The sequence below is a fragment of the Alexandromys fortis genome, unplaced genomic scaffold (assembly GCF_014885135.2).
Source record: "Alexandromys fortis isolate MF-2015 unplaced genomic scaffold, M_Fortis_MF-2015_v1.1 scaffold_1, whole genome shotgun sequence".
NCBI classification, from domain to species: domain Eukaryota; kingdom Metazoa; phylum Chordata; class Mammalia; order Rodentia; family Cricetidae; genus Alexandromys; species Alexandromys fortis.
Window position 1 is genome coordinate 12,066,609 of NW_026067927.1, and position 27,612 is coordinate 12,094,220.

Genomic DNA, 27,612 nt, shown 5'->3' on the forward strand with positions numbered 1-27,612 from the left:
AAATTGTCTAATAATATGCATGCACTTAATTTTCATAGTCTTCACGGTGTCCCGCGTACAACGCGCTTGGCGGGGCTACGTGGACTTCAATCCCCAGCAGGCATTGCGCCAAACACAACCGGAACTACGGAGGCCGAAGAGGAGGGGGTACACTTTCCTCGGTCCTTTCCCTCCCAGAAGCCCGCGGGCGGCTTGGAACCCCCGTCGGTATCATGGCCGCGGGAGCCGGTACAGCGGGCTCTGCTTCCGGCCCGGGCGTTGTGCGTGACCCGATGGCGTCACAGCCAAGGAAACGGCCCAGTCTGGAGGGCGGGGAGGGCGCACGGCGATCAGGCACGATGGCGGGAGGAGGCGGGAGCAGCGACAGCGGCGGGCGGGCAGCGGGCCGGCGGGCATCGCGCAGTGGCGGGCGGGCTCGACGGGGGCGGCACGAGCCGGGGCTGGGAGGCGCGACGGAGCGGGGCGCGGGGGAAACGCGGCTGGAGGAGGCGGTTAACCGCTGGGTGCTCAAGTTCTACTTCCACGAGGCGCTGCGGGCCTTTCGGAGTAGCCGGTACGGGGACTTCAGGCAGATCCGGGACATCATGCAGGGTGAGGGCCTGCCCGGGGCCGCGCGGGGAGGAGGAGGGTCTGTGGGGCACGCTTTGGGGTCCGGGGCTCGCGGAGCCAACCATGTCTTCTTTCCCAGCGTTGCTTGTCAGGCCCTTGGGGAAGGAGCATACGGTGTCCCGGTTGCTGCGAGTTATGCAGTGCCTGTCGCGCATTGAAGAAGGGGAAAATTTAGGTATGGCTATTTTTTTGTGTTCTTTTCTGGGCTCACTTACGTAGGGTTTTGTTATTTTCAAACTTAACATCCGGGACTGAAAGATTCCGGGTTAAAGTGCACTAGTGTTTCCACCGCAGAGGTCTTTTTCATTCAACGGTGGTTGAATTGTCTAGTTCTAGTTTCTCCAGTTAAGGTTCCTTGGCTGATTTTTATGTTTTTTGTTTTCTCCCACCTGTTAATTGCACACCCATTTTTGTTGCTAAAAGTAAGTTACATCCTTAAGGACACATCCTTACCATAGTAGAGCGTGAACACCCCCTCCTCCCAACACACACACACACCAGTTGAACTTGGCAGCTGCTTAACAAACTGTCTTCAGTGTTGGTCACTTGTATCTGAGAAATGTGTTATTCTGGATTTTAGAGGTAAATGTTTATGTTATAATTGAGCTGTGTTGAAAAGTATTGAGATATGTTGGTTTGAAGCTGGGTGTGGTAGCAGATCTCCGAGTTCAGGAGTTCCAGGACAACCAAGGCTACACAGAAAAACCCTGTCTCGAAAAACAAACAAGAATAGAATAGGTTGATTTGAATTTGGACCATATCACAAGCACATAAGCAAAATAAATGCAAATCTTACTTATTTTTCTCAAAATGGGGTTTTCTGTGTTGCCCTGGGCTGTCCTGGAACTTCCTCTGTAGACCAGGCTGGCCTCAAATCCACAGAGATCCACCTGCTTCTGCCTCCTGAGCGCTGGGGTTAAAGGCATGCACCACCACTACCACCTGGTATAATTGCAAGTCTTCCTGGGTTTGCACGGTCCTTTTATATTATTATTATTATTTAATATTTAAAACAGGCTCTCCACATAGCCCTGTCAATTGCACGGTATATACCAGATTGGCCTCTGCCTCCTGAATACTAGAATTAAATGTCTGGTTTGCATGATCTTTTATATAAACAAGGGTCTTGCATGTCTTCATGCTTCCATAGATAACTGTATATACTTTTTGGACGTGTTTGCTGCTCCTTAGGGAGGCATTTAAAGTGAAAACTATTGTTTTGTCCTAGACTGCTCCTTTGATATGGAGGCTGAGCTCACACCCCTGGAATCAGCTATCAATGTCCTGGAGATGATTAAAACAGAATTTACACTGACAGAAGCAGTGGTCGAATCCAGTAGAAAACTGGTCAAAAAGGCTGTAAGACACTGTTTTTAATATTTTTTTTTTCATCTAACAAAAATTGGGGGGTTTTGAGGCTGCATTCTAGCAACTTTTCTGTGTTGGTAGAGGAAAGGCAGGGTGGGGGGGGTAACATGTCATCTCTTTGCACGTCCTCTTCCTCACCTAGGCTTGGGAAGTACTCTGCTCTGGTTTGGTCTTCTGTGGCTTTGGCGGGAAGGACCATTGTACTGGGAATGGGATTGATGTTGAAGACTTCTGTTTTGGAAGTTACTGGAGCATTGAGAAGAGGCTCCAAGCATTTCTGGTCCTGAGTTTGGGCACCATTGTCTAGAACAAGCCGGAAATGGCTAGGGCCTCAGGAAATGTGACTGCAGAAAGAGGGACTTAAAGAATATTCCCTGCGATCAGACTAGAATCAAAGTCAGCTAGAGAAGAACAGCGCAGATGGCATTCTAGAACATCAAAGCTGGCGACTGTCTAGGGATTTGAGGCTGTCACTTTGTCGGGTTCCGATGGCTTCAGACAGCACTCTTAAAGCATGGCGGTGGGTTTTCTCCAGTAGCCAAGGCTGCGGCCACGGAAGCAGATGCATGGGTGGGGATGGAAGAACGGCAACTCCATATTGCCTTGGTAAAGGAAAGTTAAGGGTAACAGAGGAAAAGAGAACTGAAAAGGACGAGGTCTTAGAGGTGAGGAGGGAGAAAGCTGTGTTTTACAAGGAAGACATTGACCCTGTACAGGGTACTCGAATATCCTGTTTGTAAAAAAGTCTAGTGTGTGTTGGGTACACATATCTGCTCAGTTAAGGACCTGGAGCAGGAACTGCTGGGTAGTTTTGCAAAGAATGCTTGAATAATTATTATTCAGTTCAAGGAAGAATATTATAGATTCTTACTATAGATAAGTCAGGTTTGTGTTGGGAGTAAAATGCAGGAAAATCCTTAGCAATGGAGGAGAAACCCAAGGGTACATTGAGAACGGCTCGGGTTCTTCTGAATGAAAGAAATGTTACTAGTTCAGAGTTATCCGTTCAGTCCCTTTAGAAACAAGGACTGTAAGTTTGTCATCTGGTCTATCTTGCCGGGGAGTCTTTGAAGGCATGCATACATTATAATTTATTACTTAGGCATATGGGTCTCTTCCTTTGTTTTTGTTTATTTGGGGGACTTTGTTTTGAGATAGGGTCTTGACTATATATAGAGTGGCCTCAGTCTCCATCTTCTTGCCTTAGCCTCCTGAGTACTAGGAATACAGGCTTTATTTACCACCACAACCAGCTAAGTCATAAAGTTTATGTTTTAAAAATTTGTTTGTAACATCTGTCAGTGAGATCTAAACTTCCTGGGGCTGGAGAGATGGTTCAGTGGTTTCAGTGATGAAGAACCCAAGTTCAGTTCCCACTGCTGGCGTAGCAGCTGGTAACTATAGCTCCAGTCCCAGGCCCTCTGGAGAATCGGGCATCCTGTAGTGCTCAGAGAGTGTGCAGACCACACACCACCCATATACATAGAATGGAATAACAATGATAGCCCTAGCTGTCCTAGAACTAGCTCCGTAAACCAAGCAGGTCTCGAACTCAGATCTGCCTGACTCTGCTTCTTGAGTGTTGTGATTAAACGCATATGCCACCACCACCACCAGGTAAATTTTTTTTTTTAAATCTAATCTCAGCCAGGCGATGGTGGCACACGCCTTTAATACCAGCACTGGGGAGGCAGAAGCAGGTGGATCTCTACGAGTTCAAGGCCAACCTGGGCTACAAGAGCTAGTTCCACAACAGGCTCCAAAGCTACAGAGAAACTCTGGGGGGGGGGGGGGATCTAAACTCCTCTAAAGTAGTCAGCCATTTTTGGCCTACCAGGCTATGTCTTATACTTACTATATTACTGTGGTTTACAGGGGATGAGGGGGAGGCAGTCTCACTGTGTAGCTCAGGCTGGCCCGGAACTTACTACCCTCTTACCCTCTTGCCTTTGCCTCCTGGGTGCTGAGATTACAAGCATACACCACCATGCCTGGCTGCCCTCTGGTGTTTTTGTTCTTGTTGTTGTTTTCATTAAACTCTTGTTATACCTTTTGAAGTTTGTATTGTGTGCACACCTTCAGAAGCTAAAATTATTGAACATGTACTAGGCAAGCACTCTATACTACAGAACTGCATTCCTAGCCCTGACCTTACTATGTTTGTTACTTTGATATAACAAATTACTCTAAGACTTAGCAGCTTAAAACAGTGACTAGTAGCCTTGAGTTTCCAAAGGTCTGGAAGCTAGTGGCATACTGAGTGGTTCCAGCCCAGGATGACCTGAATAAGGTTATAGTCATCAGCTGGAGTTGCTGGTGGTGTGTCTTAGTGGTAGTCTGTGTGTCTGTCTAGCCTGTGAGAGGCCCTGGATTCAATCCTCGACACTGCAAAACTAAACACAATTGCAGTCATTTCAAGACTCAGCTACTGCTGGGATTGGTGATACTTACTTGAAATTCCTGTACTCAGGAGGCTAAGGTGGAAGGATCTTGACTTGCAAGCAAGCCTCAGCTACTAAGATCCTGTCTCGGGTCTGAGAAATCGGCTCAGGACTCACACTCTAAACCACTGTGAGGTAGTGTGTGCGTGGGCCCGTTCAGGAGGTCAGGGTCACCGAGGGCTGCTTTAGAGCGTTGGTCACAGCTACTTTGATCTCCTGGTTACTAAAGGACACTTTCTGGTTTTCTCATTTAGTGTCCTAGAGTCTTTTAATGGTCATCTTATAAAATACTATGGGCTGCCTAGATTCATTTAAGCTTTGGAAAGTGTTCTAATAACTTACTATTTTTTGTTTTTGAGACAGGATCTCACTGTGTAGTCTTGGCTGACCTAAAACTTGCTATGTAAACCAGGCTGGTCTGGAACTGAGGAGGCTTCCTGCCTCTGCCTCCCAAGCACTGAAATTAAAGACACTCAAAATCATACTGGGCACAATAATTTAAAGCGTATTAAAATAGAGTCTGGCAGTTAAGTATTTGATATGTGAGTGTGAAGATTGGAATCGAGTCCCCCAGTGTAAATGCTGGAAGGGCAGGTGGCGCTGTCACCCAGCCTCAGAAGGGGAAGATGGGATCTCAAGGACAACCTGGCTGGGGAGACTAAGAGGGTCTGAGAGCTCTAGGTTTGATTGTGTTACCCTGCCACAGTAAGATGGAAGAAGGATTGTTGCTAATTCAAAGTGAAAAAGTTTAATCAAGTAAATTAAGTTAGAGCTTCAGTTCACGTTCAGATATTTCTGGAGGTCTCCGGAAGTCTTTCAGAAGACCCGGGAGGCCGGAACTCCTTTTGTAACAACACCCAGACGCTATTTTGAATGTTTGAGTGTGGTGGCCTTTGTAGTGAGGGCCGCAGCATGACGAGTGAAGTGCTAGTGCTTTGGTGAATTACACTAGTAACTGTTTTATTAGTATGTCTATGTGTGTGCATGTGCATGATTTGTAGGGTGATCTGAGCATAACTTCATGAAGAAATTCTCTCATTCCACTTTTACATGGGGTTATACAGCAAACTTCTTTACCCACTGAGCCAGCCACTCTGATTGCCAAGATCAGTGGATTTTAATGTGACTAAGAAGAGTTTGAGCCAGGCATGGTAGTGTGTGTTTATTTAATCCCAGCACTCAGGTGACAGAAGCAAGTGGATCTTCTGTACATGGTGAGACCAAGTCTGGGGAGGTTGGGGAGAGGTAGATTTGCTTGTTTTGCTTGTTGGACACAGTAGATAAGCACACTGACTTCTCTTCCAGGGTCTCCTAGTTCTATTCCTAGTATCCACATGGTGCCTGACAGCATGCTGTAAGTCCTGTTCCAGGGGAATCTCATGCCCCCTTCTGGCCTTCTCGGACATTGCACACACCTGGTGCACAGACATCCATGTAGGCAAAACACCCATACACACAAAAATGGGTTTTTTGAGGGTTATTTTCCTTTCTTTCTCTTTTTCTTTTCTTTTTCTTTTTTTTAGTTTTCAAGACAGGGTTTCTCTGTAGCTTTGAAGCCTGTCCTGGAACTAGCTCTTGTATACCAGGCTGGCCTCGAACTCACAGAGATATGCCTGCCTCTGCCTCCCTGGTGCTGGGGTTAGAGGCATGCACCGCCACCACCTGGCTCTTTGAGGGTTATTATTAAGACCAGGTTTCACTATGTAGCCCTGACTATTGTAGAACTTATTTTGTAGACCAGGCTGGCCTCAACTAAAAGATCTGCCTGTTTCTGTTTCCCGAGTGCTGGGATTAAAGGTGTGTGCTAATAAAAAAAGTTTTGTTTTGTTTGTTTTTTTTTGGGTTTTTTTTTTTTCTTTCTTTCTTTCTTTCTTTTTTTTTTTTTTTTTTTTTTTTTTTTTTTTTTTAATGAGAGTTTGCTTGTTAATGTTTGACGTGAGAGCAGGACTAATGAGGGCCTGTAGAAAACCCAGACTGTTTAGGAGACTGGAACAAGTTCAAGGTCAGCTGGTAAATGTAATCAGATCCTTATTTTTTACAAAAAGAGGGAGCGAGTGAAACGGTTTAGCAGCTAAGAGCACATCCTGCCGAGCCTGAGACCCCAGCCGCACAGGTAGCACATGTTTTCCTCTGACCTGTGTGTGCACTGTGGACACACAAAATATGTAATGAAGGTATTTTAATAAAAATAAGGGTCAGTGGTCAGTAGGATAGCTCCGCTATTGCCAGGCCCTCGATTCAGTTCCCAGTACTACCACCCAAAAAAGAGTTTGAAGTCAAAGAAGAACAGCAGTTTCTGAGGAGCCTGGTAAACATGTGTCCCTTCACCCTGGGCAGAGGTGGTCCCAGCACTCAGGAGGCCAGGCAGCCTACAGGCTGAGTTCTACAACAGCCAGGGCTACACAGTTGAAACCCTGTCTTAGAAAAAAACAAACAAACTCATTTTTTCCATTGGGTATGAAGCCACACAGACTTTCTAATAAAGCAATCAGAAGGTGGAGGCAGAAGGACTGACATACTGACAGAGTTCAGGGCCAGGCTAGTCCTACATAGTGAGTGTCAGACGCTTTCTGGGGGAGAGGGGGTAAAAGGTAGGAAAGAGAAAATCCTATTATTGGTTTATATTGAGCCACAGTGGTCTCCCCTTCCCCCATTTTTTTTTGTTGTTGTTTTTTTCTTCTTTTTTTACTATTTGTTTATTTTTGGGTTTTCAGCACAGGGTTTCTCTGTGTAGCCCTGGCTACTCTAGAACTGCTTTGTAGACCAGGTTGACCTCCAGCTCACAGAGATCTGCCTGCCTCTGCCTCCCAAGTGCTGGAATTAAAGGTGTGTGCCACCCTGCCTGGCAGTTTCTTTTTATGACTGAAAAGGGTTAATTATTGGGCCAGCAAGGTGGCTGAGCGAGCGAGGGTGCTTGTTGCCAAACCTGAGTTCATCCTCAGAGCCCACATAGTGGAAGGAGACAATGTATTCCTGCACGTTGTCCTTGAACTTCCACATGTGAGCTAAGGGATGCATGAACACCAGCATTCTAAAATAAATGTGATTTTAGAAGTTATTTATTGCTTTCTAAATTGATTTGTTGATTGTAAATGTTATGTTCAGGAATGCTGGTGTGTTAGACACATTCATAGACCTTTAATTCTTTGTTTTGCTTGCTTTTTCTTTTGACATAGTGTCTGTAGCTGGAATTCTTGATAATCCTCCTTCCTCAGCCTCCTGAGTGCTGGAATTATAACTGTGAGCCACCATGCTCCACTAGAAACTTAATTTTTTTTAAGGCAGTCTACCTGTATAGCTGTCTCTGGCTTAAATTTTACTTTGTAGACAGTCGGTTTTGTTTTTTAAATAATTTCCTTATTTTTATTTTATGTTGGTATTTTGCCTATATGTATGTCTATGTGAGGATTTCAGATCTTGGAGTTACAGACAATTGTTAGCTACTATATGGGTGTTGGGAATTGAACCCAGGTTCTCTGGGAGAGCAGTCAGTTTTCTTAACTGCTAGCTCTGAAATGAAATGAAATTTTATTTTTATGTGTTTGAGTGTTTTGCTTGCTTGTGTGTCTATGGACCATGTTCATGGCTGGTGCCCACCAAGGTCAGAAGAACATTGAATCCCCTGGACCTGGAGTTATAGCTGTGAGCTACAATGTAGATGCTGGGAATTGAACCTAGGTCTTCTACAAGAACAAGTGTTCTTAACCACTGAGCCAGCTTCTAGCCCTGTGATTTGGTAAAGTTTTAAACAATAAAACTATATTATCTTTTTGTTTTCTTTTGAGATAAAACAAGGTTCTTTGTTGAGCTTGATTTGTAGCTAATAAGTAGCTGAAAGATGACCCTTGAACTACTACTGATCCTCCTGCCTCCACCTCCCAATTGGCTAATGCATGTTTTTGATGTTTTGCTATGTGGGAACTGGGAAGATGACTCAGTGGTTATGAACACTTACAGCTCCTGCAGAGGATCTGGGTTTGGTTCCCCGCACCAGTGCTCACACAAATTCACCAATGTCCACGTGCATGTAACTAAAAATTACTTTTTTCAATTTACAAGGGACTGGGACTAAAGCTCATTTTTGTAGTTGGTATAAGCCCTAGGTTCAGTGTCCAGTGCCACCAAAGCAGACAACCCTGCCTGTTCTGAGGAGCCAGTTAGATGACCTGACCAAGCTTATAAATAGCTCCAGAAATTCTGCTTTACTTTAGAACATGGATATGATACATTTATACAGTTAAATACTACGGGATCACCTCAGCCTTTTGGCTCAGATCAGGTCACTGTTCTCAACAGTATCTGATACATTCTCCTTTATCCAAGAACATTATGTAAGTGGATTTTTGGAGCTGGGAGATAGCGTAGGAGCTTCCTCTATTCCCTCCATGCATCAGCCTGGTATTGTACCTCCAGGAACTATGAACTCCTGTGGGGATATTAAAAGATGTTAGAGAGGATTCGGATAACTGAAACAGTTCCCACTGCTGACGGAATGCTGAGTGGTCCACCTACTCTACCTTAACAGTTTGCTGCTTACCCCATGAAACAGGATTTGCTCTGTGGAGCCTACTCTTGCGTATTTACCTCAGATTGAAGAGATGTTCACATAAAAACCTGTGTTTTTGCATCTCTGTTCATAATGACCAAAAACTGAGCCATCCAAATGTTGTTGCATACATAAATGGATAACTATGCTATATCCTAAACTATACAGCAGTGCTCAGCGGCAAGAAACTGAACTGCTGACAGCCAGCAACTCGGGCGGACTTGAGGGCACTGTGCTGAGTAAAGGAAACGTCCTTAATACAACTGGTGCTGAAGCTCAGTCTGCTGGTGAATGTCTGTAATCCCAGCTCTTGGGAGGCTGAGGCAGGAGGATTGAGTTTTATGTGATAATACTCAGTCTGAAAAGAGCAAGTCGTGCCCTTTATTCCTGTAATATTGCAAAGATAGAGTAGCAAAAAGAACAGTTTTAAAAAGCGGGTATGGGAGTATTGCTTTTATATTTTGTGGTTATAGACGTCTGGGCTTGTTAATATTTGTTGCTTTATGCCCCAAACAGTTTTGCTGTGTGCAAGTTAAATGCAGTTAAACCTAATAGAACTGATACGGCTTTATAAAAACTAAAAGCTGTGTTGTTTTAAGAAAGTTAGTGTAATAGTATTTATTCTGAAAACGATGTGTAAGTAAACGTGGTCATCTGAAAAGATGGTGCTGTGGGAGCTCCTTCCGCCTTTAAGATACTGGCCTACTTTGGGCACGGTCTCGTGCATTATAAATGCACACGAAAGCATGTGTGGGCCTCTTGGCTGCTGGATTCAGTTCCAGTTCCCAGCACATGCAAAGCGTGAATTGCTACTCTTTCTGTGAGTTTATACCCAGATAAATAAACCTTTGTTAAACTCCATTCCAGGCTATTGTTGAGCTCTTCTGTACACCAACAGATGGCTAATTTTGCATCTTCCAAGAATTTATAGCCATGCCTGCTTGTTCAAAAGCATTTGACACCAGTTTCATCTGCCCTGGGTTGCTGTATTCCTTAGCATGTTAAGAGTCCCCTTTCTTTCACTGTGTGTATGTTCTCTCGGGGTTTCTTTACAGAAACCTATTCCTCTGTGGCTGATAAGAACATCTGGTCCTACCTGACTCTTGATCGTTTTCAAATCTGCCATTGTGGGTGAGCTGTCAGTCTCAGGAATTCCCTGCACACTCTAGCTAGAGTAACTAGCTGGCATTTATGGTGTAAGAGGCTTAGTCCCATTCCACAGAATTGGCCTCAGCCCTTTTCTAACTAGAACCAGCTGAATGCTGTGGTCAGCACAGCGTTTGTCCATTTTCCCATATTATAGCCTCTCTCACCAAGATTGGAATCAATTGTTCTATGCTCCTGAAATTCTGAGCCTCTGGAATGGAAGGCCTCCTGACTTTCCTTAGCTAGTCTAGCTCAGTTTGGTTAAGTGTCTGTAACCCAAGAGGTCCAATTTTGCTCTCTTGGGCATTAAAAACAGGAAAAACTACACTTGTGGTTGCCCTTAGTGCTTGAGCAGTAATGTTGGCTTTTAAGTACAGGAATTTGATGCGATGTGAAGGTCAGCTTTTTGATAGAGTGTGTTTTGATATTTGATATTTTAATGACATCTGTCATTACAAAACTTTTAAGTTTTTCTCCCTTTTATAGGCTGTCATTATTTGTATCAAAAACAAAGAATTTGAAAAGGCTTCAAAAATTCTGAAAAAATACATGTCCAAGGACCCTACAACTCAGGTAAATTTGATATATTTTTATTTCTGTGACTTAATCCATCTCACTGCCTTTTGTGGAGCAGTAAGAAAAGGGTTCTTTGTAAAACTGTCACTTATCCCAGGTGCGGTAGGACACACCATTAACTCTAGCACTTGGGGAGGCAGATGCGGGCCGATCTTTGCAAGGCCAGCCTAGTCTATATAGTGCGTCCAGGCTAGCTAGAACTAGAGTAGACTTTGTATCCAAAAAAAAAAAAAAATCACCTAAGTGTTCGCCTTTAAATACCCAACATCTTTTCTGTGATCATAACTTCTGAGGCCTTAGGCAAGAGGATTGCAAGTTGGGGGCCTGCCTTGGGCTATGTAGAGGTGTAAGGCCCGCCTAAGACACAGTGAGACTGCCTTAAAAAACGTCCCATGTCTTTTTATTTCTAAAGTAACAGACTCTGGCTTCAGTGTCTGAGATGGGCTTTTCAGACCACTTGTTTTTCCTGTTCTGTCAGTTTTGTGATAGAACATTTAAGTAATCAGTACCAGATACTTAACAAAAAGTATGGCACTTGTAGCTCTGTCTATATGAATGTTAGCCCTGTGAACTTTGGAAAAGACTTAGTAACTCCATTTCCTGTTAAAAGTGTGGAAGACATTTTGAACTACAGCCTCAGTTGAGTTCTCTATCCCCAGCCTGTATTATTTTATAAACTTAGTTTTAGGCTGGGGATATTCTTAATGGTAGGGCACTTACGTAACATGCCGAGTTTGAGCCCTGGCACCAAACATGCTCACAACCACTTTATCTTTTCTGTTTTGAAGCAGAGCCTCTGTGTAGCTGTGGCAGTTGTTGAACTAACTATGTAGACCTGACTGGCCTGAAACTAACAGATCTTTGCCTGCCTCTGTCTCCCACGTGATAGGAATAAAGGCCTAGCATGTACCACTATGCACCACCATGCCTAGCAAAAGCCCCTTTATCTTTGAAGAGCTAATGTGTAATAGTACAAAATTCAAAAACATTATTTTAAGGGCCTGTTAAATCAGTAAAAGTGTTTGGCAACCTGAGTTCCATCCCCAAGACCCAGCACCTGCAAGTTGTCCTATGACCGTCATCCTTGTGCTGTTACACAAAGACACATGTGCACAGGCAGTTACACACACACCAGTGAAAATGAAGTGGGGATAATAAAAGTGACATCCCCTTGTCTTTGCCCTTCACCTACTCTCAGAGGCAGCCTTCTTACCGTTTCAGAGATACTACTGTCTACGGGCAAGTCTTGTCTGTGTAAACATGAGCACATTTTCCTCCTCTGTCTGTCGATGGGACACGTGGGACACGGCAGGCTCTTCACACTGACACACCATTCTGAACACTTACCCCCTTTTTTTCCTCTTAATGTAGCAAGGGATTTTCTTTTGCTTTTTTCTCCCTTTTTTTTAAAGATTTGTTTTGTGTGTGTGTGTGTGTGTGTGTGTGTGTGTGTATGAGAGAGAGTGTGTTTGCTCTATTTGCATAGATAACTTGATGTCAGAAGAGGGCATTAGAACCCACCATGTGGGTGCTGGGAATTGAACTCAGGACCTCTGGAAGAGCAGCCAGTGCTCTTAACCGCTGAGCCATCTCTTCAGCCCATGATTTTTTATTAACATACAATAGAGCTTCTTTGTCCCTCTTTGTGACTAGCTGCATAGTAACTCATTCACTGTTGCTGAACCATGATTTCATCAGCCGATCCTTTGAGTTGTCTGACAGTATTGCAGATGTGTTGGTGATATTCTGTCTCAGCTCAGCCCTGATGTTGTCCTGTTCTCTTCCTTTCTCCTGTTGCAAACGTCAATCTTTCGTGTAGAAGCTAAGAACTGATCTCCTGAACATTATCCGAGAAAAGAACTTGGCCCACCCTGTTATCCAGAACTTTTCCTATGAGACCTTCCAGCAGAAGATGTTGCGTTTCCTGGAGAGCCACCTGGATGACACAGAGCCCTACCTCCTCACGGTGTGCCTTGGCCTCTCTTCTCTTCCCATAACCATGTTTTGGTGTGACATTGACTGGGTTATATGCACTACCTTTTTTTTTTTTCTTTTTAAAGATTTATTTATTTATTATGTATACAGTATTGTTAGTATCCTGCATCTATGCCTGCAGGCCAGAAGAGGGCACCAAATCCCTTCATAGATGGTAGTGAGCCACCATGTGGTTGCTGGGAATTGAACTCAGGACCTTTGGAAGAGCAAGCAGTGCTCTTAACCACTGAGCCATCTCTCCAGCCCCCTGCACTACCTTTCTTAAGTGCCTGTGAAATCCCTAAGATGAGCTCCTGGCTGTGGCAGACAGAACATACTTGGTTTCTCTCTCCTTGCATCTTAGACTCTTACGTGTGACTAATCATGTAGCTGAAGTAGAGCGTTCTCTTATAGTCCTGGTTTCCACAGGCAGTGGAATCTGAGCTGAAAGGTAGACATGGAGTGATGGGAGTTGGTAGATGGGGGCGTGAGGTTGGGGGAGGAGAGACTAGAAGTATGAGACCATCCAAAGGAACCATAGAGACCAGAAGGTATCAGATCCCCTATGACTGCTGGAGTTACTGATTGTTATTGAGCCACCATGTGGATGCTGAGAATCAGACTGGGTCCTCTACAAGAGTATCCAGTGCTCTTGACTGCTGAGCTGTTCTCTAGCCTACCCCCGCCCCTTTTGAGATAGGGTCTCACTGTGGTAGCCTGGGAAAGTGTAGACCAGGCTGGCATCACACTGCCTCCTAGTGCTAGGATTAAAGGTATGGGCCACAGTGCTCCACTGGCCTTACGCAGTAATCCTTTAGTTGGACTTGAGATTGCGTGGTGAGGCCCAATCACCAGTCTGTACAGTAAGGCAGAAAGAGCATGAGTTTTGAGGCTAGCCTAGACTACACAGCCAGTCCCTATCCAAAGAACCTAATGGATGGAGATGTAGTTTAATACTAAAACACTTGATCTAGTATGTTTGGTCCCATCCCAGCACCACCAAAAAAGAGAGAGTAAAGTTAGGGAACCAGGTTTGGGGTTTTTTTTGTGTGTGTTTTTTTTTTGTTTTTAGGATTTATGTATGTATGTGTTCTGTCTGCATGTATGCCTGCAGGCCAGAAAAGAGCACCAAATCTCATTACAGATGGTTGTGAGCCACCACGTGGTTGCTGGGAATTAAACTCAAGAACTTTGGAAGATCAGTCAGTGTTCTTGACCACTGAGTCATCTCTCCAGCCCCCAGGATTTTGATAATATTAAAAATAGCCTGTGCCGGTTGGTGGTGGCGCACTCCTGTAATCCCAGCACTCGGGGGGCAGAGGCAGGCGGATCTCTGTGAGTTCAAGACCAGCCTGGTCTACAAAGGGAGTTCCAGGACAGGCTCCAAAAAGCTACAGAGAAACCCTGTCTCCAAAAACCAAAAAAAAAAAATAGCCTGTGATTGGCTGGGGGTGGTGGCGCTCACCTTTAATCCCAGCTTGGAAGACTGAGGCAGTCGGAGTTTGAGGCCAACCTTATCTACAAGAGCTAGTTCCAGGACAGGCCCCAAAGCTACAGAGAAACCCTGTCTCCAAAAACCAAAAAAAAAAAATAGCCTGTGATTGGCTGGGGGTGGTGGCGCTCACCTTTAATCCCAGCTTGGAAGACTGAGGCAGTCGGAGTTTGAGGCCAACCTTATCTACAAGAGCTAGTTCCAGGACAGGCCCCAAAGCTACAGAGAAACCCTGTCTCAAAAAAACAAACAAACAAAAAAACCACAACAATAGTCTGTCATAATGCAGGTTCTGAGGCCTCTATTAGGGTAGTGCAGTGAGGGATCCTATAAGCCATTGGACAGGTCTCAGTCACTTGTAAAGGTGGTATTTGGAGTAGCTAGCCAGGAAGCATCTGGATGCTGGAACTTTGGTCTAGGTGTGTTTCATTCCTTTTCATTTTGGGTAACTGAAAAATATTCTGCTGCTCCTTACATGAGGATAGAACTCATCTCTTAAGGCACCAAGTCACAGATGTACCTGAAATGAATGGAACAGTCTACACGTAAGAGTAGGAGGGGGCAGATGAGTAGAGTTAGGGCAAGAATGACCTGCCTAGGGTTTCCTGTGTAATATTAAGGATTTTCAAATAGTTGTCAGTAAGACAAAACATTGGTGGGGATATAGTTAACATTACATACACAAACTAAAAATCATTCCTATCTGTCAGTTATCCTAAGGTTTGAAAAAAACATTTGAACCAGGCATGGTGGCACACTTGGAAAACAAAGAGAAAAATCACAGTAAGTCTAAGGCAAACCTGGTCCATCTGTCAAGTTTAGAGCATCCAGAACTGTATACTGAGACCCTGCCTTAAAGGGGGGGGGTGGGGGGACTGGAAAAATGGCTCAGTGGTTAAGAGCACTTGACTGCTCTTGCAAAGGACCCAAGTTAGGTCCCAAGCACCTACAAGGTAACAAGGTGGCTCACAACCACCTGCAACTCCAGTTCCAGGCAGTGTGATGATAGCCTCTTCTGACCTCTGTGGGTGTGTGGTACATGAGAAAATAAAAAATATTTTTTAAGAAATAGGAGAAGAAATTTAACTTTTATACCTGACTCCTGAAGAGACTTGGAAACCAGGGATTAGATAGGACTGAGGTTGGAAGGTTCAGTCAATGCAAGAGAGTAAGAGAGTTCTCCTACATGTAGCTTGCCATCTATGGTGGGTCTGTTGTTGTTTTATGGTAAGGAAGAGAAAGTTGAAGGTTTTCCACGTCATGCTGTGCCCATCTGTTCCTCTAACCAGTGCCTGGGTTGGATTTGTAAATGGGTTGCTTTGTGTTGTGTATGTTCTTGGTGAAAGACTAGACACTAAATGAACTTCGCTGGCTTCCTCTTAATGACACCCTTCCTTTCCCAGATGGCCAAAAAGGCTTTGAAATCCGAATCTTCTGCTTCAAGTGCTGCGAAGGAAGAAAAGCAGCCAGTCCCAGAGGCAGTGGACAAGCCACTAAGAGAGCCTTCAAGGTGAGGGTGTCCTTTCGTGATTGTAGGGAAAGCATTTAGCAAGGTCAGTTTCTCTTAGCAGACTTGATAACATCACCAGGTTATTGGCATACCATTGTGAGTGGTGACATACCATTGTGAGTGGTGAGTACCATTGTGAGTGGTGACTACCATTGTGAGTGATGACATACCATTGTGAGTGGTGAGTACCATTGTGAGTGATGGCATACCATTGTGAGTGGTGACATACCATTGTGAGTGATGGCATACCATTGTGAGTGGTGATGTACCATTGTGAGTGGTGACATACCATTGTGAGTGATGGCATACCATTGTGAGTGGTGACATACATACCATTGTGAGGACATGGCCTGGGAAAATGAAACTAGCCCTCTGGGGTCTCCTAGAGAAGATCCTGATTGGCACTTCCCCAAAGGTTCTGTTTTTACTTTTCTATCTCACCTATAACTTGTGGATCTCTCTCTCTCTTTCTCTGTCTCTGTCTCTCTCTCTCTCTCTCTCTCTCTCTCTCTCTCTCTCTCTCACACACACACACACACACACACACACACATATGTGCACACTCCTTTCATTTTATGGAGACAGAGCCTTACTTTGTAGCCCATTTTGTGCAGGAACTCAGTCCTCCTCTGCTTCCCATGTGCTAGGACTGCAGCATGAGCCACTGAGCCTGACTGGACAGTGAAGCTGGGCATGGTAGCACATAGCTCTTTCTGTTTGTTTGCTTGTTTGTTTTTGGTTTTTGGAAACAAGGTTTCTCTATGTCGGCCTGGCTGTCCTGGAACTCATTCTGTAGATCAGGCTGGCCTTGAACTCAGAGATTGCCTGCCTCTGGTAGTTCATAGCTTTAATACCAGCATTTGGGAGACAGAGGCAAGAGGCTCTATGTTAGAAACTAGCCTAGGCTATATAGTGAGACCCTGTCTCAAGTGGGGGTTGGAGAGATGGCTCAGCAGTTAAGAGTACTGGCCACTCTTCCAGAGGTCCTGAGTTCAATTCTTGGCAACCACACGATGGCTCATAACCATCTGTAATGAGATCTGGTGCCCTCTTCTGGCCTGCAGGTATATATGCAGACAGAAACCTATATACAATAGTAAATAAATCAATCTTAAAATAAGAAAGAAAAGAAAAAAGACAGTTGGAATCTTAAGTCTGGTGACATAGCATGAAAGTCAAAAGTGTAGATTCCTGGGGGGACCTATGTATTGGTACATTTTTATTAACCATACGAGAAAAAGTTTATTTAGTGCTCAGAACTAAAGGTTTGAGGGCCGTATGTGGTGATGTGGTAATAACCTTGCTGGCATGCCATTTGATTGGGGGGGGGGGGGGTGTGCACACGTGCGCTTCTGCCTCCCCAACCTCGAGCACATTGGTAGTTACGCTTGGGGCTCTACCATGATGGCCTTTTCTAATCCTAGTTACTTGCTGGGGCCCCTTCTTCAAACCAGGAGTTAAATGTCAACACGTGACTCACTGAAACAATATCTGAATCATACATAGTACCCTGGTTTGAAATACAGAGGCCAAATGGGTCCTAAAATAGATGGTCCCAAACAGGACACTCGAAAGGTGAGGCCAGGTTTTCTGGTTTTGGCAGTTGTTCCTTTCTGAGAATATCTAACCATTCCAAAGCTTGAGTTCAGATTTTGTGTGCGAGATGTCCTTTTGTGTGTGTGGTTAGATTGCTCAAGTTTTACAGTTTTTTTTTTTTTTTTTTTGGTTTTTTGAGACAGGGTTTCTCTGTAGCTTTGGAGCCTGTCCTGGAACTAGCTCTTGTAGACCAGGCTGGCCTCGAACTCACAGAGATCGTCTGCCTCTGCCTCCTGAGTGCTGGGATTAAAGGCATGCGCCACCACCGTCCGGCTCTACAGATTTATTTTTTAGTTTTGTGCATGAGTGTGTATGGAGAATATGGGTGCCTGTGGAATCCAGGAGAGGACTTTGGAGTTCCTGGAGCTGGGGTTATACACAGCTGATCCTGAGCCACCTGATGTATGTGCTGGTGACTGAATTGGGTCCTCTGCGACTTTTGAATGTTGGTTTTAGAAAACAGCCTTGTATTTGTTAGACAGTTCACTATACTTATCAGGGAGGTTGGCCTTTAGGCTACCGGTTTGCCTTTTCTGACAGATTTTACCCTAAACTCATTAGCTGTTCCAAAGGATCAATAAAATCTCTGTACTCGTCAGTCTCACTGCTTCCGGATCACACGCACAGCACTTCCTCAGAAGTCTCAAGCCACTGTTTGTAAATGTGGGTCTAGACCATTAGTTGCTCCCCAGATGAGAGCCAGATGGGGATGGCTGTGAGAGTGGAGATTTCAGTGAGACTGTAGCGGTGTCAGTTGGTTGCCCAGGTACATGTGAGGTTGGCAGGCACTGCTCAGAGCTCTTACATAATGGGAAACATTGTTTTGATCATACAGGCTGTAAAAGGGTTGATTACAGACAGACTGGAGACCCCTGGAGAGAATTGCATTGGCCTTGATGTCTGTAAGGTTCTCTTGTTTGGAATTTAAAATTCATACAACTTAGATGTATGTTCATTAAGTGAAGGCTTTTACGAACAACAGCTGTTCAGAGAAAGCAGGCCCACCCATTTTTGTTTTGTTTTGATGGAGAGTCTTAGGTCCTGCTTCTTGTATGTGTTTCCACACTGGGGGACTGATTCTCCTGTGTGCTTTCTTACAGACAGCCCCGGGACCCTCCGACCACCATCGGAATCAGGACTCTAAAGGCAGCTTTCAAAGCTCTGTCCACTGCACAAGACTCAGAAGCAGCTTTTGCAAAACTGGACCAGAAAGATCTGGTACTTCCTAATCTACCATCCCCGTCATCACCAACCCACAAAAACAAGAGACCCAGGAAAGATGAAAATGAAAACTCAGCTCTCACTGAGGGTGAGGGAGGCTCAGAACTGCAGCCCAAGAACAATCGCATGACAATAAGCAGATTGGTTTTGGAGGAGGACAGCCAGAATTCTGAGCCCAGCCCAGGCCTCCACTCCTCCCCGGAGCCCATATCGGCATCACCATCCAAGTCCAGAGCTCTCAACCAACCACATACAGGGGAGGAGAATCCCAAGTATGAAGACCTTCTTTGTAGCAGTTTTGGGGCTGGTTGGCGGGCCTGGTTGGGCCTGGTTTTGCTTCCGTGAATGAAGTTACTTCAGCTAAGTTGCTCTCCACCAAGGCTTGCTCAGACTGCTAGAATGAGACTGGAGCAGGGAGTGACAATGTAGCAGTCCTTGAGTTCCCAAGGCCCATTGTAGGCTACACAGCACTGCCCTAGGGCCTGAGTAGGGAGGGAGGGTTTCTGAGCCTCTGCCTGTCAATCTCAGTGCTTCAGTGACTACTAGTCTATTTGTGAAATTTGTCTGAGTTGGGCCTCATCATACTTGATATTTATGAAGAATGAATACTTAGGTTTGTACCTTTCTATGGGCGTATGAGACTCAGCAAATTCAGTAAAGATTTCCTAATCTCATGTTCTGCCAGTTGCTATGGAGCAGTGGTTAGGATATGTTTATTCTATTTTATTCCCACCGTGACTGCCAGCCCAGGTTTTGAGTTTGGCTCCTTTCTGCCCTGCGTGGATCCACCCTGCAGCACTGCTCTGCTCTCTCTCTCTCTCTCTGGAACATGCTGTTTGTTTCTCCTGTGCCTTCACTTCCTCTCATTCCCATGGTGGACTGTCATTCCCCATCATTGCCTGTCAGATTTCCATGTGTTACCTCACTGACTCTCCAGTGCCATCTCTCTGAGAGGATGTTAGCCCTGTTGTATAGTTGAGGAAGGCTCAGAAAAGTTAGTAGCTCACCTGACGTCACACAGCTGAAAATAGCAAACCTGGGCTTTCGGGGTCTTAATCTATGTGGTGTTAGCACCACAGCTGGGCCCATACATCAGTTGCCTCTCTTGACACTCTTAGCTCCCTGTGAGCTCTTCTCCGCTGTCCCTGTGTAAGTCGTCCACCTTGCTGCTCTCCAAAGCCATTGCCATCTCTGTACACTGCTGGGTGCTGTGACTGTTTGGAGAGCCCTGCTCTGACCTGCAATGTGAAGGCCATGGCCTGTGATAACGTGGTTTCCTCCGGACAGAATCGCACTGTATGCGCCACTCTTGCATGCAGAAACGAGCCGCAGGCAGACATAGTTAATGCAGCGCTACACTCCTCGTCCTCCATTCATTTCTCACAGAAACCCTATGAACTGTAGACACTGCCCCCATGAGCAGCTGAAGAAACAAGACCATTGCAGATGCAGTAGGATTGGAAATGGGAGTATGCATGACCGTTGTAGACGAGCCCCGGGCTGTGATATGTCCAGGGTCTAAAGTTTGATGGGAAATGCGCAGCAAGAATTGGTAAAATCACCTGCTGCCTGTTTCTGTTAATAAAATACAATGGAGCATAGCCACTTCCAGCAGGCTGTGAAGCCAGTAGAGGCGACAGAGATGGCAAACCCAGCGAGCCCAGAACCAGGAAGTGTATGGGATGCCCTGTGAGCTGGGGGAGAGTTCCTGAGCCTGCTTACGCAGTGTTGGGTGGACTGCGTCCTGTAGAAGAACAGATGTTGAGCTGGCCTTGGCGGAGTAGGAAGGTCGTGAGTGCCATGTGGGAAGGGGTTCTAGACAGTACTGCAGCTCGTGTGGGCGTGGGAACCAGATGTTAGTGACTGACACTACAGCACCGAGCAGCAGCAGTGACAGGCCAGCCGGCCAGGTCCTACGTAAATAGACAGGCAGGCAGGCAGCTAGCTCCTCAAACTGCAGGGAGGCACGTTTAAAGGTTTTGTTTTTGGGTTTTTTTGTTGTTGTTTTTTAAGTTTATGTTCCCAGGCCTGTGGGGCACCACTGAGGGCTGGGAGGAAGCTGGAGACAGCTGCAAGTAAGCAGGGAGAGTTTGAGGAAGACAGGACCAGAAGGATCCAGCATGAGAAGGCAGAGTTAGGGGAAACTGCCTGAAAAGCAAGGCTGTGTGCCTAGGTTTTTCTGTCCCCACAGCACCTTGAACACAGTCAGTATTTGCTAGGAATTTATTAATCAAGTTAAAGGGATTCTTAGAAGGTCTCTGTACAGGATGACACCCCCTAAGTGTATGTGGGCCGCGTATACATTAAGGGTTAAGGTTTCCTTTGGAGAGTAGAAAGGGGACAAAGCTTCCAAGATAAACCCCAGCAGCGCAGGCTGTTTGACAAGTCCTTATTAGACCAGTGCTTATGAAGCTGTGACTTAGTGAGGAGTAGGAGGGTCTAGAAGTGGCCTGGCTTGCCCAGGTCACAGCACTGACAGCTAGGAAGACTGTTGTCAGCCCCTTCCGCAGTCAGCAAGACCCTACACATGCTTAGGCTTCAGCAATCCCTCCTGGGCAGTGTGAGAGTTCCAGTGAGACAGGTTCCTAGCAAATGATAGCCCACAGGAACCAAAGTTCAGACTCACTGTCAGGCCTGGGAAAAATAGGAAAAAACAGTAACCTAGTTGTTAGCTGCCTATAAACAGCAGTCCACGGTAGAACTGAAGGCTGGCGTGTGGTGCCACTCTGTTTCAAGTAAACTATTCTCAAGATCTAGTCCCCGTTAACAGTGTACGTTGTCCCAACATTGGATAGGTACTTCTTAACTACAGAGAGGATTTTGGCGGAACCTTGGATGGTTTGGATGGCCGCAACCTGGCAGATGGGAGCACAGGCTTTCTGTGTTTCGATCAGTACTTAGAGGTGTCATTGAGAATGGCAGTGTTAGGCTGAGGATGCCGCCTAGTGTGTAGAATGCTTGCCTAGCGTGTGGAAGGCCTTGATTTGGTCCTCAGCACTACAGATAGCCTGGTGGCTCGTGCCTGTGGTAGCACGTGTGTGGAGCTAGAAGGGTCAGAAGACCAAGGTCCCCTTCAGTGATAGAGCACATTGAAGGCCAGTCTGGGCAGTCCTGTCACAAAGGAGAAAAGAAAAAGACCCTTAAGTTCCTAAGCAGGGAAGGTTCTCCTAGGCAGAGGTAAGGAGCAGGGAGCCTGGGTTACTGTAGGGCAGTTGTTCTCAACCTTGAGGGTCAAATGACCCTTTCACAGAGGTCACATATCAGACCCTTACATTCACAGTTGTAAAGTAGCAATGAAGTGGTTTATGGTCGGGAGCCTGCACAACAGGAACTGTATCCTTTAGGATAGAGCGTTAGGAAGGTTGAGGACCACTGCCGCAGGTGTGATGGTGTGGCTGAGCCAAGGTAGGAAATGGCCTGGAGTCATAGACCATGAGGAGAAGTGTGCTGACTTTGTTGTTGTTTAGGTAGCCGAGCATGTGTATTTCAGGCGGCTTTGAACTTGTGATTTTCACTAGTCTCCCAAATACTGTGCCACAGTGCCCAGTCAGTATGCTTCTGTAATGTTGGCTTTTGGAGGAGAAAAGCCTAGTGTAATACTGATACAAGGTATCTTGAGTTTAACTCAGGAACAGGGAGGGTACCCAAGTCAGTGTAAATGCACTAGAGCATGGCCCTGAAGGAGAGGCAAGACTGCACTTCTAACTCAGAGAAATGCTGAGACCTTTAAAGGATCCCGAATGACTGGGTATGTTGGTGCATACCTGTAATCCCAACACTCAGCAGGGAGAGGCAGGAGCCAGCGTGTGTTCACAGTATAGTCCTATCGAAAAACAAAGAATAAATAAGCAAATGAAATTAAAGCTCTTTTGAAGGAGATGGCAGCATTGGTGCTGTACTTTACCCAGAGCCCAGTTTGAGGCGTGGCTCTGCAGCCTGGGAGGTGGTCACATGTGAAGATGCCTGGCTGGCCAAGGGAGGTGACTGAACTGGAGCATTGTGTGATGACCCCTGAGAGAACTGAAAGATCGTGTTGAAGGGAGTGTCTCATGGCTTCTCATTGCTCTCCCCTAGAGTATCCAAAGACAAGTGGAACAGTCCTAACGGGCTTGAAGAAAAGGAAATTTGGGTGGAAGAGGACCGGCTGTTTAACGTTCAGGGTAAGCCCCAGATTGCCCTTGTCCTCTTGGCATGTTTGCTGAAGTGTGATGCGTGTTACTGTCGCGTTCATGTTGCGGGTCCCTCTGTCCCAGTGAGACAGCGGCATTGTCACAAATCAGAGTGCATTTGGTTTTACTGCAACAGGCTCTTGCTGTGTCGCCCAAGCTGCTCTTAAATTCAGGATCTTCCTGCCTGTGCCTGCCAGGTTGGGATCACAGGCATGTAACTGCATTTGGCTCCCCGTGTTTCCTTTTTTCCTCCTTGGTAGGGTGCTGGGGTGAGAAAGGTCTCGTGTAGTGCAGTCTGTCTGTAGACCTCCTGTGGAGCAGTTGATGGACTTCAGAGCGCTGGATTACAGCCATCCGCTATCTCACCCATTTCTTTCTCTTTTTATTTTGGAGCCAGGACCTCACTATGTAGTCTAGGCTGGCCTGAAATTCTATATAGACCAGGCTGACCTCAAACTCACAGATCCATGCACCTGCCTTTGTCTCCTGTATTAAAAAAATTTTAGCCAAGCAGTGGTGGCACATACCTTTAATCCCGGCAGTTGGGAGGCAGAGGCAGGTGGCTCTCTGTGAGTTTGAGGCCAGCCTGGACCACAGAACGAGTTCCAAGACAGGCTCCAAAGCTACAGAGAAGCCATGTCTCGAAAAACCAAAGAAAAAAAAGACCGAAATGTTTACTTCTATTTTAGTTCCTTATTTGTGTATGGATGGGGAGGTAGCATGCATGCATGTAGAAGTCAAGACAGTTTGCAGGGTCTGTTCTCTCCTACCCTGTGAGGTCTAGATAACAGAGCCAGGTCAGTGAGACTTGGCAGCATGTATCTTTAAGGGAGCCATCTCCCTAGCTCTGTATTTCTTAAAAGGAAAGGCTCTCTTTGGTGTGTATCCTGAACATACATGTATAGGATAGGAAATTTTACTCTCTGTAAGCACATCTAAAGCTCTTAGCATTGGTATTAGAATCTTTCCCACTATATATTTTGCATTCTAATAGAAACAGTGAAATGCACCAGGCCGTGGTGGCTCACATCCTTAATCCTGGCACTGAGAGGCAGAGACAGGCAGATCTCTGTCTACAGAGTAATCCAGGACTGCCAGGGACTACATAGAAAAACCCTGTCTCGCCAGGCGGTGGTGGTGCACGCCTTTAATCCCAGTACTCAGGAGGCAGAGGCAGGCGGATCTCTGTGAGTTCGAGGCCAGCCGGGTCTACAAGAGCTAGTTCCAGGACAGGCACCAAAGCTACAGAGAAACCCTGTCTCGAAAAAAAAAAAAAAAACCCAAAAAACTCAAACAGAATTTAATAGAAATTTGTCAAACTCTTCTTTGTGCAGGTTCTCAGAGCCTGACGTGACTGCAAATAAAAAACAGGAAATTATTCTTTAGTGATGCTCTTTTAATTCTCAACATTAGTGAAATTTATTTTGTTCTGCTTTTGCCATTCTGGGGATCAAGCTCCGTCTTATTCAAGCTAGGCAGTCTCTCTACCGCTGACCTGCCTTCCCAGCCTTCAGTGCTTGTGAAATTTTAATCAAGTTTTCCATTTGGGGATGTTTTATGTTTTCTTCTAAACTAAATATACTCTCATGTTTTCCAACAGCACCAAATGAAGAAAAGTCAGTCAGTTTAACAAGAAAGCAGGTAATTAAGAACTTGTTCAAACTTTGTGTGTGTGGATGTTTTGCCTACATGTGAGAGTCTATTGTTAGTCATACATGTGTGAGCTTGTGCATGTGACTGCAGTGCCTGTGGGATCTAGCGGAGGGTCAGATCCCCGGAGCTGGAGCAACAGATGCTCGCGAGCCACCTGATAATGGTGCTGGAAACCAAAGTTGGTTATATCTGTGTACCGTGGGGGGTGTGTGTGTGTGCAGGGGGTATCTGCAGAGGCCAGAGAGGGCATTGGATCACCGGGAACTGGAGCTATAGATGGTTGTGAGCTACGATGTGGGTGCTGGAAATGGAACCAGGTCTCGGGAAGGACATCCAGGGGCTGGAAAGATGACTCAGAGGTTAAGGGTTAAGCGCACTGGCTGCTCTTCCAGAGGTCCTGAGTTCAATTCCCAGCAACCACATGGTGGCTCACAGCCATCTTTGAGACCTGGTGCCCTCTTCTGGCAGGCAGGCATACATGCAGACAGAACATTGTATACATAATAAATGAATGAATGAATGAATGAATGAATGAATGAATATTTTTTTAAAAAAATGCCCCTAAGACAGTTCAAACTGCCAGGTGGTGGTGGCGCACGCCATTAATCCCAGCACTTGGGAGGTAGAGGCAGGCGGATCTTTGTGAGTTCGAGACCAGCCTGGTCTACAAGAGCTAGTTCCAGGACAGGCTCCAAAACCACAGAGAAACCCTGTCTCGGAAGGAAAAAAAAAAAAAAAAGACAGTTCAAACAGTGGGTTTTGTTGTGCTTAGCAAACACTGTACCCCTGAGCTGCATCACAGATGCTTTCGTTTTCTTTTTTTTAAGATTTTATTATGTATACAGTGTTCTGCCTGCAGAACCAGAAGAGGCCAGAAGAGGGCATCAGATCTCATTACAGATGCTTATGAGCCACCATGTGGTTGCTGGGAATTGAACTCAGAACCTCTGGTAGAGCAGCCAATGCCCTTAACCACTGAGCCATCTCTGCAGCCCTTTTACTTCTTAGTTTTAAGTTCCAGTGTTTCAGGGTTTTTTTGTTGTTGTTTGTTTGTTTGTTCTTTTTTTTTTTTTTTTTAGCGTTTTGGGGTTTTTTGTTTGTTTGTTTTTCCAGTGTGTTTTTTTGCCTTCATGTATGTCTGTGTTCCATGTGTGTCCAGTGGCCCAGGAAGCCAGAAGAGAAATCTGATTCCCTGAAATTGGAGTTTACAGATGGTTGTGATCTGCCATACAAGTGCAGGAGCCCAAACCAGGGTCCTCTGTGAGAGCAGCAAGTGGTCATGACCACTGAGCCTCTCTGCCGCTCACAGCAGTGATTATCAATAAAGGGTGGCGTGTCAGCATTAGAACATGGATGGTTTCTAGCTGTTTAGACCACGTGTTTGTTTGTTTTTGTTTTTAGACAGTGTCTGTCTCTGTAGCTCTGGCTGTCCTTGCAACAGAAATCCTCCTGCCCCTGCCTCCCAAATGCTGCAATTAAAGGCGTGTGCTACCATCACCTGGATTATACTGTGTTGTACTTGCTGTTAGGTTCATGCTTAGATTACCTCGTCAGTACATTGGAAAAGAGGTAAGTGGCAGCAGGCTTTGACAGGTCTGGTGGTTTTCTTCTGCAGAAGTGGACCGTGGAAGAGAGCGAGTGGGTGAAGGCCGGAGTGCAGAAGTACGGGGAAGGAAACTGGGCTGCCATTTCTAAAAACTACCCCTTTGTCAACCGGACAGCTGTGATGATTAAAGACCGCTGGAGGACCATGAAGAAACTTGGCATGAACTGAAAAAGGCTCTCGTTTCCACAGGATGCACAAGAGTGTCGTTCTGAACCATAGTCACTGATGCTCTGATGTCTCTTTCAGAAGCTGGACTGAGAGGAGACGTGCAGGCGGCCTTTCTGTCCAGGCAGGCCTCACATATACTCCATCACTGTTGTCGGAGATCATGGAGCTGAGAAGCAAAGCCAGGTCTGCCCATGTCTGCAGCAGAGGCCGCAGGCACACAGCTTAGACAGTGCCAGAACCTCATTAGCGTTTCACTTTAGTGGTTTGCTTCAACTTGAATCCCCAGTCATCCATAGAACCTTCTCCTAAGAAATGATGGAATCCATTGTGAGTACTTACGATCCCTGATCTGTTAAATCCAGCAATGTGAGCATTATCTGGAATGAACTTCATCCTTGTTGAGTTCTGACCTCCCGACTCAAAAAGAAAGGCACTTTGTGCTGAGCCCCGATGAGAGATGTTCAGTTCTTGTGGAATCTGATTCCTTGTAAAGAACCATTTAGCCACTTCGTCAGCCGTGGACCTGACTGCCTGGGCACTCGCTGTTACCGTGTGCTGGGCTACATGGCAGGTTTGTCCTGCGCTTTTCTCATGTGGTTGAACAGTATGGTTTTTGGTAAAACGGTGATTGTAGATAAGCTTAGCTCCCCTCCCCACCCCATCCTCCCCCTTCTTGGAGCCCTTTATTATGCTGGACTTATAAAGCTTCAAATTCAGTCCTGGTTGAATCAATGCCTAGCTCACCCTCCGAATGGTTGCTCCCACCCACACTTCCCTACTCGTGCTATGTTTGTGTCTTGCTGCGGAATCCGACATGCCCTTCTCCCTTTGTACAGTGTTGTACTTGCTGTCTCTCAGACACCCTTGAAAACTGTCTTTTTAGCAAAACAAAAAACAAAAAAAAATTCAGTAAAGTGTTTTCTGTAATCTTTTTTTAAATATGAGAATGAACTGTTCCTACTTGTAGCATTCTTCATTAAAGTCTTGCTTCTCTCAGTTTCCATAGCTGGTTAATTGCAGTGCAGCGTGTATTCACATGGGGGGTGGATGTTGACAAGCTGCTGTATGTGTTGTTGAGCTGCTGTGAAGCCACTTTGTGGCCTTAGATGCCATGTCACCATGCTGTGAACGTGTCTTCTCAATTTGTCCCTTTCCCAAGCACTACTTTAGGGACTAAACCGTCCTACTTCTTCTGAGTGAATGCTAAGCAAGTTTAAAGGTGTATGGAAGCTTCCATTTCGTCTTTAGCTTAATTGAAGCGTGGAAAGTACAGGTTTAGAACTTGTCGCTGTGTGTGCATTGATACTCCTGCCCTCTTACCAGCCAGCACAAGAAGCCACAGTGAGACCTGGAGCTGCTCAGCACAGTGCCTTGTAGTTGTAATTAGTTGTGGCCTCTCTCCTCCTCAGATCCCATCCTTAGAAAGCTCTTTCCAGGGAGTAGGGTGAGACTGATGGATTAAAGATGCAGGATACCCTGGCTAGCATTCGTCACGTGTGCACAGGACTTCACTGTTTCTATAGGGCTCCTAAAACAC

General features: G+C 45.7%; 1 protein-coding gene and 1 pseudogene across 6 annotated transcripts; both read left to right on the forward strand.

Moving 5' to 3' along the window:
• Terf2 (telomeric repeat binding factor 2) lies at positions 1 to 27,076 on the forward strand. 6 transcript variants are annotated; one of them, XM_050144196.1, is made up of 10 exons: positions 1 to 553; positions 689 to 784; positions 1,838 to 1,968; positions 10,597 to 10,683; positions 12,506 to 12,652; positions 15,556 to 15,662; positions 18,359 to 18,751; positions 22,554 to 22,639; positions 24,249 to 24,289; positions 25,917 to 27,076. In XM_050144196.1, the coding sequence occupies exons 1-10, from the start codon at positions 16 to 18 to the stop codon at positions 26,073 to 26,075; spliced, it is 1,785 nt and encodes a 594-aa protein (XP_050000153.1). In that variant the 5' UTR covers positions 1 to 15; the 3' UTR covers positions 26,076 to 27,076. The 6 variants fall into 6 exon arrangements, with proteins under 6 accessions (XP_050000153.1, XP_050000154.1, XP_050000158.1 ...); XM_050144197.1 differs by having other exon boundaries at positions 26,154 to 27,076; XM_050144201.1 differs by having other exon boundaries at positions 18,359 to 18,567; positions 26,154 to 27,076.
• LOC126503071 (uncharacterized) lies at positions 8,670 to 8,847 on the forward strand (annotated as a pseudogene).
• Positions 27,077 to 27,612: the final 536 nt, after the last annotated feature.